General features: G+C 35.0%; 1 protein-coding gene across 1 annotated transcript in view; it reads right to left on the reverse strand.

Annotated features, from left to right (window-relative positions):
- Positions 1-23,747, reverse strand: part of LOC144257294 (rho GTPase-activating protein 24-like) — a 57,827-nt gene that overhangs the window by 22,669 nt on the left and 11,411 nt on the right. The window contains exon 2 of the mRNA XM_077803509.1: positions 13,830-14,037. Within this exon, the coding sequence (XP_077659635.1) occupies positions 13,830-14,037 (208 nt within the window). The remainder of the gene's footprint in view (positions 1-13,829; positions 14,038-23,747) is intronic.

The raw sequence follows: 23,747 nt of genomic DNA on the forward strand, positions 1-23,747 counted from the left end.
ATTACAACACAGAAGTATTCTAAGCATATTATCTAGACGATACTATTCTAGTTTCTTAATATGTTTATATAGTTGGATGTGGGGACAAAAAGCAAGGAAGTACTAGTTGTCCTTACGTTAAAATAATGTCATGCTCTCCGTTGGATGGGATATTCTGTCTCCATATATACAGATGTTTATCCTGTTAGGGTTTTCTATTTAGATTTTTTTTTTCTTTTGGTATTGGGGATTGAACCCAGGAGTGCTTAATCACAGAGCTACATCTACAGCCCTTTTTATTTTTTGTTTTGAGAGAGGGTCTCACTAGGTTGTTTATGGCTATGCTAAGTTGTTGAGGCTGGCTTTGAACCTGCAATCCTCCTGCCTTAGCCTCCAGAGCCTGGTTGGATCATTTTTTAAGAGAGTTCAGAGTAAAGAAGAGTGATGAATCAGATTTACTTAAGAATAAGCAAGATTCTTTTCTTGTTTTATTTATTATTTATTTTGTTTTGGTATTTATTGTTATTATTTGGTTACTATTCTTATCAGCCCAAATCTAGTTTTACTCTGGGAGTATAATACACCCATATTCATGAGAGTATTTCAGGAGTAGAAAACAAAAAAAAGGTACTAATCATAATTTAGATCTGTGACTTTCACAGAATAGTGACTTTGCATATATTTTAGTCAGGAATTTTGCCTTAGTTGACAAAAATCTTACTGAAGTGATAAAAATGTTCTGAAACCGATTTATAGTAATGGTTGCCTCACTTGGTAAATTTATGGAAAATCTTTTAATTTTATCCTTGAAATAGGTGGATTACATGAAATATAAATTATGACTCAATAAATCTATTTCAAAAACATATCACTTTAAGGAAGCAACTTTCTTGCAAAAATTCAAGCAGAATTTTAAAATTTTTGAAACAGAATAATTTCCAGTTTATAGAATTTAAATCTACAAAGATAAGCACATAAATACTCTATTATATGACATCAGAAATATCAGCATTCTTTCATTTGGCCAATATTCTTAAAATATAAAAAATATTCTGTTTGAATATCCTTTATTCATTTATTTTAAAAAATTGTTGAGTAACTATATTATGTTAGACATTGTTCTAGGTGATAGAGATAAAAAAGTTGATCAAGATTCACTAATTTCTTTACCTTATTTGGGTTCATATTGTAGTTCTGCAAGTTCTAGTAAGTTTTACCTTGTGACTTCAGAATATTAAATGAATACCTTCAATGACATCCTCATGGTTATGTAGATTCATATTCCCATTTCATTACAGGTATTTATCTCAATCTTGAACATATATTTTTACAAAATTATTATTAATTTTTTAGAGATTCATAAACCATTTTCTTATCAGGATTATCAAGACAATCAGAAAATTAAACATTTTAACCATGTGCCTTTTTAAACAAGGGCATACAAATGACTTATCAGCACAAGGAAAGATAACTCAGCATCAGTAATCATTAGGGAAATGCATCCTAAAACTAACAGAAGATACCATTTCTCACTCATTAGATGGGTTAGGAAAAAACTTGAGCAACTGAGCACACCTGTAATTACAGCTATGGAGGAGGCTGAAACAGGAGGATTGCCAAATTCAAGGCCAGACTAGGCAACTTAGCAACAAGAGCCTGCCTCAAAAAATAAAACAAAAGAAAAACAAAAATAAATAAACAAACAAACAGAAAAACAGAAAGGAAAGAATTAGGACACTCACACATTGTCCCTGGAAATTGAAAGTATTTCAATCCCTTGGAAAATAATTCAACAGTTTCTCAAGTAGTTAACACAGATAAGACCCAGCAGTTTCACACTCAGTTATATACTCAAGGGAAATGAAAACACCCCAATACAACAATCTGTGTACATGAATGTTCACAAAAGCATTATACACAATAGGTCAACGTAGACACTATATAGATGTCTAGCAACTGATGCATGAATAAACAAAAATATAATAAACCTATTAAGTGAAATACCAATAAAAAGAAACAAACTACTATGCTATCTGTTATGATATGGACAAATCTCAAAAATAATATGCTAAGTGAAAGGAGCTGGATGCAACAGAATATTGAATAACTCCAATTAAATGAAAGGTCCAGAAAAGAGAAAATCTACAGAGACATATATTAGATTGATTTTTTTTTGGAAGAAAAAGGGGCAGGAGGAAACAATAAACTTGCACAGCGGATCTTACTGAGGTGATAAAAATGTTCTGAAACCGATTTATGGTAATGGTTGCCTCAGTTGGTAAATTTATGGAAAATCTTTTAATTTTACTCTTGAAATAGGTGGATTACATGAAATATAAATTATGACTCAATAAATCTGTTTCAAAAACATATCACTTTAAGGAATGCACTTTCTTGCAAAAATTTACAATCTGAATTACAAAACATAAAAACACACACTTTCAGAAGATAAAAGTTTATAGGTGTCCTATTTCTTTTAGTGGAAATTGCCATGGAGATTTCAAAACAGAATGAAGACTTCCTGGATTAAAAATAGTGAATACTGAAGAGTTATGGTTAAGAACTAGTTTCTATCTCATGCAGATTTGAGAATGGGATCCTTATATAAAATGTCAAACTAAATTACCATTGCTATCATCATGATCACACTTATAATAGTGATAAATAGATATATACAATAATGGCAATAAAACTGAGTATCAGAGCCAGTACTGTAGTTATTCACGTTGTACCATTTACCACAGGTGTTTTGTTCCATTTTTATTTATATTTAAGTGAATGAATACAGCAACCCTGTGGGGGTTATATTCATTTTATATAAGAAAAGAGGAGTTTTGAGGAGTAAGTAACTAGTCTCAGGTCATCAACAGAGATGATAAATAGTGGACATAGAAATTAATCCCAAACCTACCAATCACCAAAGTCTGAGCATAACTTCTACAGTGTCCTTTTGAATAAGTAAACAAACACCAACTGATAGGTACACCAAATACTGAGAAATGTCATGACAAACTAGGAATTTCTATTCATAACTTTGCTGGGTATCAGTGGAAATGAGCTCAAATTCAGAAAAGATAAACTGGGAGGAAAACAAAGCTTTTTCCTTACTTCAGGCCTTTTACATAAATAACAAGAAGAATAAAACACAAGGAAATGTGACAGATACCTAGTTTTACAACATACGCCATGTCTAACATTTAGTAAATACCCATTCATGTGAGTATTTTATGTATATAAGATAATTTCCCTTAAAGCTCATTAATTTTTCAGACACTGGTATGTATATTTATTTATAAGAGGATTTCATGGTGATATATAAGCATTGCTCAGATTTGATAAAAAGCCAAGCATTCAAGAAAATTGGACCTGCCAGTGCTAACAGTCAGATCTTCGTAAAGTATGGGCTATTCCTTAGTAATTAAAAGTACCACAAAACCAGGACAGTGACATCAAATTACAAAAAGGAACATTCATCCATTTTTCATTCTTTTTTAACTCTCATGATGATATCAAAGAGGAAGTACCCATTAGTAATGAAAGACATGGTAAAGGGGTAACAAACAGCACTTGCCAATCTCCATTTTCATTAAAAACCCAGATAACCTTAGGGTGAGAGTTTCAGGAGGCAGCTCTATCAAGGCTCATTTAATAACATAGTTTTGTTGTCATCACATTTATGCTGTGTTGACCTTATATTAACATAAGTTTTTCAACTAGAAAATACAGAGTTCCCTGTGCAATGAAATTGATAAAGAAAACAGTCAATATGTTTAAGGAAAAATGTCAGTAAACAATACAGGTGTTACAGGGGTATGGTTAAAGTCACAATGGTAGTATCTAAATGACAGAAGTTTGAGAAAAAGGCAATGGTTATCATTCTGTCACATCATTATAAGTATCAAATCTGCATTAGAAAATAAGGAAGTTAAGACTTGCCATAACTAAATTGCTATTCTGGACTTCAAAGGGCTGGCCCATTTTTTGACTTCAGAGAATTATTTAGGGTTTTGAAAATAGGCAGCCAGTTGACCATTCATGAACTTGGGGCATGCCTTAGGCAAACCACTAGGACTCTGTTCTTTACCTTTCTAAACCTTCCAGAGGTAAATTCACACCTTTTACTTATGCACACCCCTCAAGGTACCACTTGCTTTTACTTGCCTCCATCAAAACCTATCCTTAGATCTTTCATTCACACTAGGACACAAAGGCTTCCTACTTTTATAGTTTGCTACTGAACTCTCTAGCTTTTGCATTTTTACACAAACTGAGACATAAAGGTACAGGATATACTTTTCAGACTGTTATAAAATTTAGGTCCTTTTCAGCAGATAGGAAATTATGCATTGTATACATCAACTTTACTCTCCAGAAAAATTTATCTCTCATGGCTGGGATTGTGGCTCAGTGGTAGAGCGCTCGCCTAGCACGCAAAGGTCCCTGGGTTCTATCCTCAGAACCACATAAAACTAAATGTTTGGAATAAAGGTATTGTGTCCAACTACAACCAAAAAAATAAAATATTTTTAAAAATATCTCTCCTATCTCACAGTATCATAAGACCTAGGAAATTGCATGGAAATGGAAGGAGACCCTCATTGTTATACAAAATTACATAAGAGGTTGTGAGGGGAATGGGAAAAAAAAACAAGGAGAGAAATGAATTACAGTAGAGGGGGTAGAGAGAGAAGATGGGAGGGGAGGGGAGGGGGATAGTAGAGGATAGGAAAGGTAGCAGAATACAACAGTTACTAATATGGCATTATGTAAAAATGTGGATGTGTAACCGATGTGATTCTGCAATCTGTATTTGGGGTAAAAATGAGAGTTCATAACCCACTTGAATCTAATGTATAAAATATGATATGTCAAGAGCTTTTTAATGTTTTGAACAACCAATTTAAAAAAGACCTACTTACACTAGTCAGAAATAATGTTCCCAATAATGTTGAGAGGTTGATTTATATCCCCACCCCAATTCTTAGGAGAAAACAGAGGCACATCACTTCTCATGGGTATTAGCCCTGTACCACACACTCTGGCAGTGTATAGAGTCTAGATAGTATTTCCCAAGATTTGGTTTTAGGACCATGCATATAAGAATTAACTGGAGATTTGTTTAAAATAAAGACGCCCAGCTTGGAGAGTTCCAAATTTAAAACTAGAATGAGGGTGAGTGGGGTTCTGGCAACTGAATCCAAAGATATTCCTCTAAATTATTCTTATTCTTTTTTTATTATTTTTTATTGTTGGTTGTTCAAAACATTACATAGTTCTTGATATATCATTTCACACTTTGATTCAAGTGGGTTATGAACTCCCATTTTTACCCCATATACAGATTGAAGAATCACATCAGTTACACTTCCATTGATTTACATATTGCTATACTTATGTCTGTTGTATTCTGCTGCCTTTCCTATCCTCTACTATCCCCCCTCCCCTCCCCTCTTCTCTCTTTACCCCCTCTACTGTAATTCATTTTTCCCCCTTGTATTATTTTTCCCTTTCCCCTCACTTCCTCTTGTATGTAATTTTGTATAACCCTGAGGGTCTCCTTCCATTTCCATGCAATTTCCCTTCTCTCTCCCTTTCCCTCCCACCTCTCATCCTGTTTAATGTTAGTCTTCTTCTCATGCTCTTGTTCCCTACTCTGTTCTTAGTTACTCTCCTTATATCAAAGAAGACATTTGGCATTTGTTTTTTAGGGATTGGCTAGCTTCACTTAGCACAATCTGCTCTAATGCCATCCATTTCCCTCCAAATTCTATGATTTTGTCATTTTTTTTAATGCAGAGTAATACTCCATTGTGTATAAATGCCACATGTTTTTTATCCATTTGTCTATTGAAGGGCATCTGGGTTGGTTCCACAGTCTTGCTATTGTGAATTGTGCTGCTATGAACATCGATGTAGCAGTGTCCCTGTAGCATGCTCTTTTTAGGTCTTTAGGGAATAGACCCAGAAGGGGAATAGCTGGGTCAAATGGTGGTTCCATTCCCAGCATTCCAAGAAATCTCCATACTGCTTTCCAAATTGGCTGCACCAATTTGCAGTCCCACCAACAATGTACAAGTGTACCCTTTTCCCCACATCCTCGCCAGCACTTGTTGTTGTTTGACTTCATAATGGCTGCCAATCTTACTGGAGTGAGATGGTATCTTAGGGTGGTTTTGATTTGCATTTCTCTGACTGCTAGAGATGGTGAGCATTTTTTCATGTACTTGTTGATTGATTGTATGTCCTCCTCTGAGAAGTGTCTGTTCAGGTCCTTGGCCCATTTGTTGATTGGGTTATTTGTTATCTTATTGTCTAATTCTTATTCTAGTGTTTGAGAATCTCTCCCATTTCTCTAGTGCACCCCACTCTCTATTTCTCGTTTTATAACTTGGGTCAGTAAAGTCTAGAGTTCTATTGCTTGCCAGATGATTAAATTATGTCTGCCTTTTCTGTCTTCAAATTTCTAGTTGTCCTCCCATCATATCTCTGTTGACTTGCTGCTTGTTTAGTCACAAAAACAAATTTTAAAAAATACATAAAAGGGAAGAAGAGGAAAAAGAGAGACATGGGATTTCAAAACTGGGTGGGTGTCTGGGGTACCTCGGACAGCAGCTGTTTAGTGGGATTCTAGGACAGAGTGTGTAGAATCCTTGGCTTCATACAGCCTCTGTCCTTGCACTTGAGCTGTGTAGTAAGTGCACAGGATTTGGCTGCCCAGCAGTTAATGCTGTGATATTGACACCCACACTCTATTCTTGACCCTGCCTCTCCAGATCTTCCAAAATGTATCTTCTTTAACAGCTGACACCATCTGGAGAGCTTCGGAAACAAAAGAGCACTCAGTTTCTAATTTGATTTTACTTCTCCTAGATTTCTTTTTTTCTTTCTTTTTTCTTTTTGCTCTTAAATTGAAGCAGTTTAATATAATACATGGTATTTTAACTTTTTTCCAATCCTAAATACAAAGAATAAAGACAAGAATGTCTAGAAACTATGGTACCTGGTTTTGGTTGTTTTGTTAACAATTGACAGGAACTGATAAAATAAAAATTCTTTTAGGTCTATAAGAATGCTCTCTCTTACAAAATCCATTTTTGGTCAGGGAGTCCGAGGGAATATATCACAGCTGTGTAAGTGATAAGTCATGCATATATAGTTCAAGTCTCAAACTTGAACTTTGGAATTGGAAAATAACATTTGATGCAATTAAAGAAGAACAGAAAGTGCATGATTTAATCAAAGCTGGTGCATGTACTTGAAACCCCTCCAAATTCAAATAGTGGGTGCTCCAAGAGCCTTTTTTGCCAACCACTTTTTTTTTCTCCTGTAGGATAAAATATTTCCTTTCACTCAAATCACTCAAATGTGAAATATTATCTTCTAAGCCCCAAATGGATTCATAGCTTCAAACGCACTGGTAGATTCATGAACACAGATGCTCTTCAGTAGAGAATTGATATGTGAAAATCATTGAGAACAATAGAAGCAGAATTAAAGGAGCCAAATCACTGCTATGATGAATTATTATGTGGTCTTTGAGATCATGTTTTGTGAAAACTACTTAGTTATCTGAGAAAATGCTCATGAGATAATGTAGAGAAGGTGAGATGCAAACACTGCATAATTCCTATACTTTGTATATACACATATATCTGTATTTTGATACATTTATATGTCTAAATCTGCATAATTACTGCACTTGCTTATATGCTGTTTATAGCAAGAGCTCTCAGAGTTGCTGAATTTTGAAATACTAATCCTTCCTTCTTATGTTCTTCTGTATTCTAAATTGTATATAAATCAAAATATAATTTTTTTTTGGTACTAGAGATTGAATTCAGAGGCACTCAACCACTGAGCCACATCCTCAGCCCTATTTTGTATTTTATTTATATATAGGGTGGCACTGAGTTGTTTAGTGCCTCACTTTTGCTGAGGCTGGCTTTTAACATGACATCCTCCTGCCTCAGCCTCCTGAGCTGCTGGTATTAAAGGTATGCACCATCATGCCTGCTTCAAAATATAATTCTAATACTATTTTTAAGAATCTTAACACTTTATACTGTTAGAATTTTAAATATTTTTAAATGTTATTAGAAAAAGTTTACTTTAAAAATCAAATATCAGGGCTTTAGAGTTATTATATCAATGACTAAGAATGGTTTTGGAGAAAAGCTGTGGGAACTTCTTTCCAGACTTTAATACATATATTTTAACAAAGATAAAAGAGAAGTTCTTTTGTCTCTTTGTGAGAAATAAGCACTACTGGAACAAACAGGGAAAAGTATCTATTCATTCTCATTTTCAATGATGTTTCACAGTGGAAAATTTCTTTCTGTAGTTTTTCTTACATTCTGATATTAATTCAAAGCATTATGTATAATCTGTAACACATAATGCTGTGTGTGTAATATACAAATATATACATACACATTGTACATTAGATGAACATGTGTGTGTATTTACACACATATACTTATGTATATATAAAATCACTTTTCTGGTGAACATTGGTGAGATTAACTGGAACTAATGGATGTTCTTGGCAGTTTGTCTCCACTTGCTAAAGACTGAAACATGATTAAGGCTTTACCACATGAAATATCAAACTCGGTCAACTAACCAAAAAAGTGGATGGGGCAAAAAGTATATTTAAACAAGGTCCAGAAAATAACTTCACCATCCCTTGAGAAATTACAGATTTTTCTTACCTTTATCTGATTAGCTCATAATTACATTTGGCCACAAATATGCTATTCTTTCCATTTTAGGTCACTGCTTTTGGATTTTTTTTTTTTTTTTTTGGTATCAACATAATCCAGGAATATGCTTATCAGCCTGCCTGGGACTGAGATTAAAAACATGACAATTACTTATCAAAAGGAGAATACTGAGGCTGCCAGAGTGAGTTATTTTTTTTCGGGGGGGTACTGGGGATTAAATTCAGGGACACTAGCCCACTGAGCCACATCCTCAGTCCTGTTTTGTATTTTATTTAGAGACAGGGTCTCACTGAGTTGCTTACCACCTTACTTCTGCTAAGGCTGGCTTTGAACTCACAATCCTCCTGCCTCAGCCTCTCAAGCTGCTGGGATTACAGTTGTGCGGACCATGCCCAGCAAGAGTGACAATTTTTAAATATGTAAATAAATTTTTTTTCATTTACTTGCTCAGCATCTTTCAATAGATGACCATTTCACTTAAAAGAAAAACTAAAAATCTTGCGATAGTTTGTGGACCACACAGAATCAAACATTTCCAGCTCACCTGTGTGTACATTGGTCACCACTCACTGTGCTCCTGTCACGATGGCTTTCTTTATGATCTTGGAATAAGTGAGGCTGTGCCTGTCCCTAGGCCTTTGCATTTGCTCTTTTTCTACCTGGAAAGTGCCTCCACTATATCTGAGGTATGGCAGGCTGCTTGTCACTCAAGTGTGAACTCAAGTGTTACACATCGTCAGGAAGGAGATGAGTCTCTCTACTGCTTCTCTCACTACTGCATGAGCATGTCAGCCTCATCATGCTATAAAATTATTTCTATATTCACTATTCATTGGTTATCTGCCCACCACTAATAATGAAAAACCCAGAACAGAATGGACCTTGTCTGCCCTATTCACAAGGAGCAGTGTCTGACACAGAAAACGCTCCATTGTTATTGTTATTTGTTGAGTGAGGAATGAATAAAATAGATTGTCTCCAAATATGACTATGAATTTATACCATCTTTGTATATCCATCACACGAATTCTACTGAGAAGTAAAGTTAACTTTCTACTTTTTAAATCTGGGCTGGTCTTGTGATTTGCCTTTGATCAAGAGTACTCAGTAGATGTGACATTTTGCCAGTTCTAGGGCTAGTCCCTAATAGATCTTGTACTTTAATTATTGCTGCCTTAAGTCCTAAGCTGCCACAGAAACATCTCCAACAATTGGATAACAGGTGGAGAAGCCAAAGATAAAAACTGCAAAGAGAAAGCAGAGTCTAACCAGCCATCAGCCATTCTGGCTGATCCACCTTAGCACCAGACTAATGTGCAAAGTTCTCTAGGATACTGAGACGCACGAAACCTATGCAAACAATATCACATGGAACAGACACAGGGTATCTCTGCCATGCATTGCTGCAAAGCAGGATCCAAAAGGATCAGTGTGATTTAAATCGAAAGAACTCCAAGTGATTTTCTCTGCAGCAAAAGATACCCGAAGCAGTCATTCCTACCAGAAACTGGGTGTTGTTGCAACAAAAATCTAAAAATACAAGTATTGACATTGGAACCACACAGAGTAGAGACAGTTGGTAAAGTAAGAGTTGGAAGAACAGTGAAGGAAATGATATTCTAAGCTAGAAAAAGATACTTGCTTTTTCAAAAGTACTAAAAAATGAGTGAGATTAGTGACTACTGTAACTTGGAACATGGAATACATTCCTGATGAACTTGTGACTTTGGCTGAGGCGGATTTCAGGCCAAATGCCAAATGCACTAATAGGCTTCTTTGACTTGCATATGATGGAGTAGTGTAAGAGAGATGAGCTGAAGAAAGAACTGCTTCATTTTGAAGAATTTATTAAAACTATAGTGGCCCTAGGATAATAACTCCAGTTTGTCAAAAATTCTCAAAGTAAGATATGTCCACAGGAAAAAAAAAGTGGTGTTATCAGTAAAACATGACTTAAAGGTAAGCACCTAATGATGTGTTGACTGTAAAACCCCTCATTAAAACTTGGAAAGACCCATCACCTCACACATTTCTCCTGGCGATACAAGTCTGTTGTTATATTTTCTTCTGTTAGTACATGAGGCATTTTACACAAAAATACATACATACATAATTAGGATCACATTTTAAATAAAGATCTCAATATTTCATTGTTATCCAATACTTACCAGGACATTGACTTTTGAGATAATTGCTTATAGGGCACATCTATTTTTATACGATCCCTGAAACACATAAAATATCCCTGCATTCTCCCATATTAGAAAAAAATTTTAAGAACCGAATAATAAAATCCCATGGCAAAATAAGATTTTTTTAAAATTTGTTTTTAGATGTGTATGGAGCTTTATTTTATTCATTTATTTATATGTGGTGCTGAGAATCAAACCCAGTGTCTCACACTTGCTAGGCAAGCAATTTACCACTGAACCACAACCTCAGCCCAAATTAAGTTTCTAATTAATGTGCTTTTCTATCATTTTACCTGCATGAATGTAGTCCACATATAAAAAGGATACTGAAACTTATTATCTCATGACTTGGTAAAGTAAGAGTTGGAAGAAGAGTTCATTGTAGAGGATGCTATATATCCTATCCTATCCTATTCTCTATTCTGAAGATGCTAGTGACAGATTTCTTTCTAATGTTAGTACTAGAAATTTATTCACCCTAGATAACTCATGGTTTATTTGTTGTGGACAGTCCTCAAGTAAGTACTACTTATTTGTTTTTCTTTTTCAAAATATAAAGTAAGACACGTGGCTCCTCTGCATGAAGGACATCTTAGTCTTGAAATTTGTTCTCTGATGTTAGTTTTGAATTCATTTTTTTAATCTTCACATTTTTTTTTCTTTCAGAGGAAATTTATGAATTTAAAAAAGCAATCTCTAATGTTTTTCTAAAAAGATAAGGTATTTTAACTAATTACTGATCTTGTCTTATTTTTTAGTTTATCATTGTGGGCTATAATTTGGATTTTAAGTGTTTCCCAAAGGCTAGTGTGTTAAAGCCTTAGTTATATCAGCTTAGTACTCCTGGGAGGGTTGGAAACTTTAAAAGGTGGAGCCTATGGGCAGGTCTTCCAGTCATGCAGGCATATCTCTGATGGGGATAGTGGAACTACAGTCCCTTCCTCTTTCTTCTCTTTTGTGGCCCTTCCAGGAAGTGAGTGACTTTTCTTTGTCATACACACCCCCACCATAATGTGCTGCTTTACCATGAGCCATAAAACAATAGACCAACTGATGATGGATTGAAACTGGCAAAACTGTGAACCAAAAAAAACTTTTCCTCTTTTTAGGTTGGTTCCCTCCAGAATTTTGTCATAGTAATGAAAACCTAACACATCATTTAATTCACATTTTTCTAAAACTTTAAGTATGTGATACTTTATTATATAAATTCACCATTAATGAATTAACTGTACTCACTTTGGGAGAAAATAAATGAGTTGTCAATTTTTGTTATTATCAAAATTGTCATAAACAATTTTGCACTCAAAATTTTTGCACTTCACATATCTTATTTTTTTCTAGAAATGGAATTTCCTGCTTAAAAGGTCTTTGAATTATCAAATTATTTTAGAAAGATAAAGCAAATCTGGATTCTTGCCATTCGGGTGTCTACCTCAAGTGCGTATCTTGTCAGCACCAAGTATTGTCATTATTTAGAATTAGGGAGATTCTACACTTACAGTGATGCTTCCTTCATCTCATGTTTTCAAATATCTTCTTGTTTATACTGTTGAGCAGTATCTATTCACATCCTAATTCTACACTTTTTAAGATAAGTAATATTTAGTGTGGTGCTATGGTCTGAACATTTCTTCTATATAAATGCATGTGTTGGAAACTTATCATCATCCTGATGATATTAGGAAGTGGGAATTTCTAGGTGATTTAATCTTGATGGTAGAGCCTTCACGAATGGTACTAGCGACATTATCCAAGAGACTCCACAGAGCTACCTTATCCCTTCTACCATCTGAAGATTTAAGAGAAGGTGTCATTTATGGGGCAGACAGGAGGCCCTCAGCAGACATATCATTTGCTGGTATGTCTGAACATTCTAGCCTCCACAACTGTAAGAAATGAATTTCTGGTATTTATAAGTCACTCTGTTTGTGGCATTTTATTAGAGCAGCCTGAATGTGACAGTAGGCAATTTCTAACTTTTGAGTATAAAGATTATTCCTACCCACAAAATGCTAAACTGAGAATCTCTCCTAAGTAAACAACATAAAAATTGAAAATACTTATGTGATTGTATATCTCCTACAATAATATTTATAATAGTGAAAAAAGTCACAAGTAAATGTCCATTAATATTGAAGTGGTTATAAATAATATACCTGTAGAGTAAAATATTTGATTTTAGAAAAAGAGGCTTATATAAGTTGCTACTGATAAAATGTTAAGTAAAATATATTAGAATTAAAGGGCATTTAAAACTTTTAATATGGAAAAAATTCTGCTATATATGTTTAATAATGTTAGTTAAAAATCTTTTTTTTCTACTAAAATTTTAAAAGGAAAGAGAAGGAGGTAAATCATAAAATATTTAAAGTATTGATTGTTAACTTTTGGAGTTAGGGATGCTTTTTATTTTCTTTTTTGGAATTTCCATTATTTTGGGAGTTTCACCATGCTATACTTCTCCTAGTTTCCTTCTTAATCCATACTAGATTAACACATTTATTTTAAAACATCTGTTTATATCTTCATTAAAAATAGTTATTTTCAGTTACATTGCCAACAACCTAACCTCTACTTATCAGTTCTTTTAACATCCCTTAACTGAAAGAATTAAATGAAAACACCAAACAAGAGAGGAGTTCACTTTTTCAAAAGGAAAAGTTTCATTTAGCTTTAGTTTAGGACCAAATGAAAAGAACAAATAAAAATGTTTTAAGAAGGAGAAAAAAATGTGGAAGAGAAAGACATCTAAAGTGGCACATTTTTTTTTTTTACTTTGTAACTTAATAATAAGAAATCCAAACTGTGTGACCAAATAATTCATCTTTTAAATTCTTACCACACCAATTAAAGTTATGCTATAGCTTAGTGCATCCTTTCAGGGCAGCCTAATTTCTCAATAAAGGTCGGTTCGTACAACCTTGATGCATACCTGTCAAAAGATGGCTTCTCTCCACAATCGAAGGCATCCTGGAGCTCCTTGACAAGATTAGCTTGGCCTGGCAGGCGAAAGAGACCCTCTTCTTTCAGCCCCCTTTGTCGGATAAAGTCCACACACTGCTCCACCAGCATTGGAGCCAGACGGTTCCCATATCTCTTCTCGTAGCGGACAGTGTCTTCTAGTTTCTGTCCAAAAATACCTAGAAAAAATAAGGAATCACAGTGAATTTGAGTAATTTATCTCTTCATATTTTATTTCGTTTTAAAATTCAATATCCAGGAAAAACAAAGAGTAGCATGCTAGTGAGCACTGGACATTTGTATTTCACATTATTATACAACCAAATTCATGTTTAATTCTTCAAATGGAAATGCTTTTCCTAATGCTGCTCCTTTCTGCTGTACTCCATCTGTAGCTCAAAGCCATCATAGAAATACTAAGTTCAGGATATTCACTTTGAAGTAAGAACTATAATATACGTAATTTGAATTTGAGGGTTTCTTTTTCTTTGAGGAAGGGATTTAAAAGCTAAATGGAGAAATTTTTTGAATAGTCAAATTTGGCTTTGGTTACAGTTTTGTCTGTATGCTCAATTTGAATTTGTAGTTCAAACACTGTTCATTTCTCTTTTCTCTTTTTGTTTTTAATCAAGTTGTAATGCCATGACTGTAATTAAAGTGATAACACTAGGAAAAGAAAAACGGAATGTTCTGCCATATAAAATATTCCAGACAATGTTTACTCCTTACAACATTAAGCTATTAATTTATTTGGAAGGTGATAATTAAGTTATGAAGTGGTGAATACTAAAAGTGGTGAGGTGGAGTCATGGTGGTTTGCTCTGGCAGAGGATATGTTATCATTTACCTTGTCTGTAATAAAGAGCAGGCAGATTTTTAGTTTTATTGCTGACTTTAAAATATCTACAAACAAGGCATTCCTTGGTGTACGACCCTGGGACTGAACAGCCTGAGTATTCTACCCTTGGTATCCCATTAATAAAGAGACAATGCTTCTAAAATATATTAATAGTAGGCAGTAACTTTGCAAAGATGTTCAACTTGTGAGAAAAGGTGAGATGGGGGCAAATGTGTTACTTCAACTTTTCCCCATGAAATGAATATCATTAAATAGTTTTAATGATCTAATAAGTTTCATAAAAAGCGGAGAACAATAAATGCTATGTGTTGAAATTTGGAATCCTCCAAAATGTTTGGGAAATTATTTAACAGTCATTAGGTTAAGGATTTATAACAACTAGAGATGCTTTGCCTCTCCACCTATCAAATAATTTATTTATGGATTCAGGAATGCCAAACCATCATAGTCTAAGCAATAAAGACTTGCCACCAAAGGGAATGTTCTTAGCCTAGATAAATACAATAACAACAAACAAAATGGTTCTATACCTAGTATCAATCTAGTACTAGAGGAAGTCATATATATTTCTTTTAGGAAGCAAGGTTGAGTGACCTAATATTACTCAAGCACATACAAAACAGATTTTGTAAAGGACATTTTTTTTAAGGAAAGCAAAGATTAGACAAGGTAAAAGCTTTAATGAGCTTAACCTGTAGACTTTAGAATAAGCAGTTCCTTGATAATGGCATATCAAACATTATTCAGTAACTCAACAGCCTCACTCCTATTTTCTTTTGGCATCTCTACTTGAGAAGGTAGGAAAATAAATAACTTCTCCCACTTCTCCTACAGTGAGGTGATGTTAAGGAATGGTGCTGCCAAGAAGTATCATGGTACCTTTAGGAAGCTTATTTTACTTGGGGAATAGAAAGCCAGAATTGCCAATATCTCCCGTTTCCTGTCTTTCTTTCTTTCCTTCCTTCCTTCCTTAGTACTGAAGATTGAACCCAGGGGTGCTAAACCACTGAGCCACATCCTCAGCCCATTTTATTTTTTTATTTTGAGAGGCTGAGGCTGGCTTTGAACTTGTGATCCTTCTTCCTCAGCCTCCAGAGCCATTGGGATTACAGGCATGTGGCACTGCGCCCAGCCCTGTTTTTTGTTCTTAATGAGCTAAGAGTGGGAAAAGTATAACTTGAAGAGAAATCAAGATGTAGTTATCAAAAGAAAGGTAACAGGTTCTGGGTGGTAATAACAACAACTACTACAAAAAGCAAGGCAAGTATGAGATAAAGAGGTATCAACAAGAACTTTAGGAGGACCAGGAATTAGGGCATGTTTTCTCTCCAGGGTTTGGAATCATCACTTGGATACATATATTTTTATTCAACCTTTAATTGATATGTTAAAAACTATACATATCTGTGGGGTACCTTGTGAGGACTCAAAGCAAGTACACATTGTGTTAAGGCTTAAATAAGATTAAATGTATCTATTTCCTTAAACATTTATCACTTACTTTTAGTGAAAACATTGAAAGTCCTTTATTTTAGATTTTTGAAATGTACTGCACATTACTGTTACTATAGTCATCCTACCGTGCAACAGCACACCAGAACTTCTTGCTCCTAGCTAACTATAACATTGCAGCTATTGATTAACCTCTCTTCATCCCTCTGGTATAAACCATTCTATTCTCAACTTCCATGAGATCAACTCCTTTAGATTCCACTTGTGTGATCACAGGGTACTTGTTTATCTGTGTCCTGCTTATTTCACTTAACATAACAATCTTAACTTTCATCCATGTTGTCAAGGAAAGGATTTCATTCTTTTTATTGCTAAAAAGTATTCTGTGGTATATATTTACTACATTTTCTTTATCCATTCATTGGTCCATGGATGCTTAGTTTATTTCCATTTCTTGTCTATTGTTTACAATGCTGGAATAAACATGGAAGTACAGATGTCTCCTCAGCATACTGATTTCATTTCCTCTGAGTATATAAATACCAACAGAGGGAATGGTGGTAATTTGATTTTTTATTTTTTGAGGCACCTACTTATTGTTTTCCATAATGGCTGTACTAATTTACATTCCCACTGCCAGTGTACAAGGGTTTCCCTTTTCTCCATGTCCTCTTGTTATCTTTTGTCTTTTTGATGATAGCCATTCTTACTGAAGTGTAGTGTCTCATTGTGGTTTTGATTTGCATTTTCCAGATGACTAGTGATGTAGAGCATTTTATCACATACATGTTGGTAATTTGTATGTCTTCTCTTTAGGAATGTCTATTTGTGTCTATTGCCAAACTTTTAATGAGTTTTTTTTTCTATTTAGTTATCTGGGTTCCTTATATATTCTAGATATTAATATCTTTTCAAATATATAGTCAAATTGCAAATTTGCAAATATATTCTTCTATTCTATAGGCTGTTTCTTCACTCTAATTCCCTTTGCTGTGCAGGAACATTTTAGCTTGATGTAATCCCATTTATCTATTTTGCATTGTGGATCTTGTGCTTTTGAGGTCTTATCCAAAAAAATTCTTGCCTATTCCACTGCCCTAAAATGTTTTCCCCATGTTTTCTTCTTGAAGTTTGATAATTTTGGACCTCACATTTAAGTCTTCAAATGAATTTAATTTCATTTTTGTAGCTGATAAAAAATAGGGTCTAGTTTCATCCTTTTGCATACGGATATCCAATTTTCCCAGTCATCTTTATTTAAAATATTGTCCTTTCTCCAATGCAAGTTCTTAGTATTGAAAATCAGTTGGCTGTAGCTGTAAGGAATGACTCTTGGGCTCTCTATTGATCTTTGGTGTCTGTTTTATCCTAATACCATTCTGTATTGATTATTATAGCTATCTAGTATATTTTGAAGTTCTTTTTTCAATTATAACTGTCACTTTCTAGTAATTTATAATATTAGTAAATTCTTTAAATGAGTTAAATAGTTACCTTTATTATTCTTTTAAAAATGAGAATAGTTAAGCTCTACTTAGTTATACCATGAATGCCACCAGTAGTTCACCTGCATTTCTCTCAGGTAAAGTTCACAGCATCCCATGAGTTCACAGGACCCTTACTATAATTTCATAGCCAAGGAGCTTGAACTAGGAAACACACAGCTAGTAACTGGAGGGGCCAAGATTTGCTCATGGTGGTGGGATTTCAGAATCACACTGTAGTTATGTAATGGCTGAAGACAGTGATGGAGGAAGAATCCTGCCACTTTCTGGCTTTCTGATCTCAGCCCCTTCCCTCACTATGCTGAGAAAAGGTGAATTGAGGGAAAGATCAGAAGAAAAAAATGGAGAAGGAAAAATCTGTGGCACTTCTGTGAGCATGCTGCCCAAGGAAACAATTTATTTATGTAAAGCTGATGCCTATTTAGCAACAGTATATAGGAAAGGTAAAACATGTAGAGACTTTGCACATATGTTTAGAAATTCCCATGGAAAATTATAGCTTTCTTCTGTAGGATTGGTCTTACAAAAAATTAGTAAAGACTTTTAAGAGGTGTGTACTCCCAATTCTGAGGCCTTGCAAATAGAATGTGCCCAGAGTGTCTGGCTGGCAGTGGTAGGAATGGGTCAACCTCCTCCATAAGAATATCCTTTGTAAGGAAAGTTATTAATGGAGAAAAATGATTTTAAAAAACACTTTATTTAAAATTTTCTTTGAAGGAGCAGTGCAATTTCAAATTTTAAAATGAACAGAAAAGCCCAAAGGTCCTATGCTATCCCTAACTAGCAGCATGGGCAAAGGACACATTGATTAGTAGATTATTAGCAAAGTTATTCCCTGTGGTGTTGGTTATGCAAACAATCAAATTATGCCCATCTATCTTCCTGGTGAGGTTTCACACTCCCTGACAGTACTGTCCCTGGAATTTCTGGGTGACAAAGGTATGTCATGCATACTTCCCCTGAAAGCACATGGTGCCATAAAACATCAGCCAGGAAGTGACTTTTTGCTGGACTGAAAAAGTAAATCACACAGGTGAATTTATTATACCTGTGGGAAGCTCTTTCATCTGGAGTGTGTGAGACAAATTCCTAACACCTTCAGGATCTGTGAGACTTCTCCTTAACATATGATTCATGCACCCAATAGCTTGGGGCAGCCTGTCAGGTTAGAGAGTGTGATCAGGTTAATATATCCAAATTCCATCCTTTCTAAAAATAAATAAACAAATACAAAGCCAAATGTTCTTGGACACTCCATGCCCTGTAGGTACACAACAATACTCTTTGCTCCTTGATTCCTAGTTAAGCATAACTCTGGCTCCATATCACCATTTTCTATCCATTTGTAATCTATTATTATTTGACTGATTCTGTCATTCGACTAAGTGGCATTTTCTGACCATCACCAACAACTTCCTAATGGCCATATCACTGACAACCATGTTTGTGTTTTTTATTACTTTATGCCTCACTTCCCCTAAAACTCTCAATCTCACTCTTATTCCTGACACTTCCTATTTACATAGTTCTTGATTCTTAGAAGATCCCAGTCTCTTGCTTAATGATGAGACCAGTAGGATTGGTCTTGCAAAAAATTAGTAAGGACTTCTAAGAGATTAGTTAAGCTCTACTTAGTTAAGCTCTACCTAGTTTAAGGATTATCTAAATTCTCTCCCCAGCCTTATTTTCACTTCACCTTGTACAATTTCTCTCCTGAAGTCATTGAATCTCACAGCATATAAATTGTTCCCAGATTTGTATCTTAATTTGGGCTATTGTTATAATTTCTAACATTAGATTTCTAAATGTACATTAAACATTTCAAAAAGGACATAATTAAAACATTCTCATACATCAATGTTTTAAAACAAGCTAAGTCATTTTTTCTTTAAAATATTTTCTAATTCCTGCAGTCTCAATGTTGGTTATTGGTACCAACTGTCCACACACATCATTGCATTGCCATTTGAGAGTCAACCTAAATTCTTCTTCCTTTCATGCCATTTACATAACCATACTGTGTCAGTCAGCTTTTTCACCACTGTGACCAAAAGATCTGATCAGAACAATTTTAGGGGAGGAAAACTTTATTTGAGAACTTATGGCTTCAGAGTTCTCAGTTTCATTCTTCAGGGTCCGAGGTGAGACAGAACATCATGGCAGAAGAGTGTGGCAGAGGGAAGCAGCTCACATGGTGATCAGAAATCAGGGAGAGAGAGAGAGAGAGAGAGAGAGAGAGAGAGAGAGAGAGAGAGAGAGAGAGAAAGAGAAACTCTCCACTCTCTAGATACAAAATATATACCCAAGAGCCATGCCCCCAGTGGACCACTTCCTCCAGCCACACCTCACCTGCCTCCCATCAGGGATCAATCCACTGATTAGTTTAAGGCAATAACCCAATCATATCCCTTCTAACATGTGAGTTTGGGGGACTCCAAATCTAAATCATAACAGTTACCTACGAACTCCTGGCTGCCGCCTAAGTGATTAGATGATATTTTTTATATGAGTTTTTGAAGAACAGATATCTCAACCCAGAAAAATGCTGCCACACTGGCCTATCTTTGCAGCCAAACTCTTTCTTCATGAAATAAAGTTGCCATAATCTGATTTTGGCCATTAAATCAAGAAATGTTTAGGTAGCACCTGTTGTATGCCAAGTACTGTACCATATCCACTTTCATTTTTGCTGTATCCTCACAAACAACAGGTTCTCAAACTATACTGAACTATTTGTTGTTTTCTAAATAGAGCAGATCATGTCTTAATGTCCTGTTGGTGTAGGTAGCTCCTGCCTTCATGAATCAGACGAGGAAACCTCATCCAACTTACAACATCTCCTGTGTCAAGTCCTTACTGACATTCCCTCAATCCCCAGATCAGCTTCACATTTTTATTCTTTGATTTCTTAACACATTGTTTTGTAATTATTTATTTAGATGCCCATCTGTACTGGACTAGTCCTTCAATCTTCAAAAGAGAATTACTTGCTGGGCATATTGGCACATGCCTGTAATCCTAGTAGCTCGGGAGGCTGAGGTAGGAGGATTGCAAATTCAAAGCCAGCATCAGCAAAAGTGAGGTGGAAATACAAAATAGGGATGGGGATGTGGCTCAATATTTAAGTGCCCATGAATTCAATCCCTGGTATAAAAATATGGGGATTACTCTTCTACAGTTATTTTAATAAAATAATTATTATTTATATACTTATCATGATTATTATAAATAATATTAAAAAGTTATATACTCTAAGTCTGCCATATGAACTTCAGAGAAGTTTTGGTAAATTTCCCAAAGTACCACAGACACAGGCCTGAAATGGGGTTGCTCCAGGTCTAAAGAACTCCAGGGCTTATATAGGTAGAGGATCCCTTATCTGAGATGTTTGGAACCAGAAGTGTTTTAGATTTCAGATTTTGGAAGATTTTAGAGGATTTGCAGACATACATACATATATATATATATATATATATATATAAAATGTGATATCTTGTCAATGGTACCCAAGTCTAAGCACCAAATTCACCCATATTCCATTTACATTTTATAGTCATAGCCTGAGAATAATGTTATGCAATCTTTTCAGTAATTTTGTGCATTAAACAAAGTTTACATGGTGTAGAATTAGATTTTGTGTTCTCATGTTATGGATAATCATCCTGTACTCTATTTACCATAGGGAAGTCCTCTGGTTCATATCCCTGGAATTAATATAAAGATGGATGAGGCACAAGTACTCTGCAGATATTTGTGGAATAATGAATGCATAAAAACAAAACACTTTCATTTCCCCAACTTTAGAAAATAAGTGAAAAATTCTATTATAACATGAAACTCTTTAATAGTTCTTTGGTTCTGATGTTAATTTCTGTAAAAATCAAAAACTAAAAGAGTCCTGGGCTTACTGAGGAAAAGCCAGAAATTAAAAACTTCTTGGTTGTTGCTCAAATTCCCTGCTATTGATAATTATGTCTTTTTTTTTTTGTCCCTTCTTGTCTACAGATCACACATTGGCCATACCAGGAATTCACTTTGCTTTTCCTTCTACTGACCACAGCTCTGCCAGCAGGATAAATATTGGTTTCACCATGACTGTAAGAATTTTTAAAGAACATTCTCTCTTGGAAAATGCACAAGTCAAAATAAGACATCCTTTTTAGTACAGAAAATAAAAAAATAAAACCAGTTAAACCTCACTTTAGTCTGTTAACAGTTTTCTATGTGGCCAAAAAAACTTCTGTAAGTAGAAAAGATTTAATCCAAGCAGGAAAGAGTCATAATAACCAGGGAAATGGTTGGTAAAACTTTGACTCTTTTCATAAGCGGAATGGGGGAAAAAAAGGAAAAAAGGAAAGACCTGGAAAAATGAAGAAAAGTGTTATAAGATGAACATAGTGACCTAGTGGCCTAGGTTTGAGGCTAGTGGAGCAATTAGAGACAACATTTAACCTACCAAGCCAAGGGCCTCTCTTCTACAACCAGAAAAATAGATTCAAGGCTGCTAGGTGACCTGCCACACATCTCCAAAGAAGCAGATCTGGGTTATGAGTCTAGGTACATATAATTCTAACATCTTCTTTGTTCCACCCCGATGTCTTGGTTCAATTCAGACATGATCTCATAGGCATGCTGAGCATGCTTTCATGATCATATAGGAGAAAATCCAATTTCATGTTCTTCAGGTGAATCACTACCTTTCCAGATAAGCCTATGGTCAGTCTTTTGTTCATGGACACCTAGTATGTCATACAAAATTTGGTGTAGTGTTTTTCTCAAGCTAAGTAATTACTTGCTTATGTTTCTTTAACCTCAACAAATCTATAAATTCATAGATTTGTGGCAACCTGTTTTGTTTATCTTCTTAGCCCCAGCATCATTTGGTAGAAGTTCAACAAAACTTTGATATACAAATGAGCTAATTGTTAACTACATGGTTTAAAATTATATGAATTTGGATAGTAGCATTTTGTTGGACAAATCAATTTCCATAAATACAATTATAGCACAAACAGCCTACAATAAATATTAAAGAGAATGTTGGCCTTATCGACCACCACTATGAAGCTTCTATTTTAATTCATTAGTACCTATGGCTTAGCAGGAAAAGATAGATAATAATACTGTACATCAGGTGTTTGCTATCAATCTTGAATCCCTGATGGAATAGACCTATTGTTATACTCCACTTTGGGAGGAAAGAAACAAGTGTGTGTGTGTGTGTGTGCGCGCGCGTGAGCGCACTCGTGTGTGTATAGCCATGTGAGGTGCTAAAAGGATACAATGGCAAAAAGGCAGCCTATATGACATATAAGGGCTGGATAGTAAGGAACATTATTGATAAACAGAAATGTCTTGAGGAAGAAGTGAAAGCAAATGTTGAACAAAGGGTAAAATTTGGATGCACAAAGGAGGAGAAAGCAGAGGGGACAGAAAACAGATAAAGAGGTGGTGCAAGACGTGTGTAGGGAAAAACAGTAGGTCAGTCTGGGGAAATAGTGGATTCATACTTCAGGTAATAGTTGGAATTGGGTTAGCAGGTAGTGATTGTTAGGCAAAATAGAATTTCCTCCTTTGGGCATTTGGGGTTCATAAAAACTTTTTGAGCTGTGGATTGTTGCTTGACAACATGTTTTAGGACTACAAATTGAGCAATGCTTTATAAAATGGAGTGTGCATTGAAATAATTTGCCAAGAATACTGGTGGTAGATTGGACATGAGGATGAATGCTATCTTGAATAGTCACGGCTCAGGTTAAAGTTGCACGCATGAAACAATCAAGGCAGAGAGAACTAAGGCAAAGGAAATAGAAATGGGGCTCATAGAATGTAAGGAAGGATAAAGGAGTGATGCGTGAGCATTTGGTGACCATAGTGAATGAAAAGCCCCCAGGTAATTGATGACTTATCTCCAAGAAAGGGGCAACTCATGGGAAAACAATAAGATAAAGTCAGTTTAGAAATTTACTCTAGTTTTTCCAGGATCATAACAATCAAGCATTCTAGCCTATTATGGTTGAACCTAAGTATCCAAGACTCACAGTGTTATATATGTTCCCAGGTAACCAGAGCA

This window comes from Urocitellus parryii, chromosome 10, assembly GCF_045843805.1.
Source record: "Urocitellus parryii isolate mUroPar1 chromosome 10, mUroPar1.hap1, whole genome shotgun sequence".
Classification (NCBI taxonomy): Eukaryota; Metazoa; Chordata; class Mammalia; order Rodentia; family Sciuridae; genus Urocitellus; species Urocitellus parryii.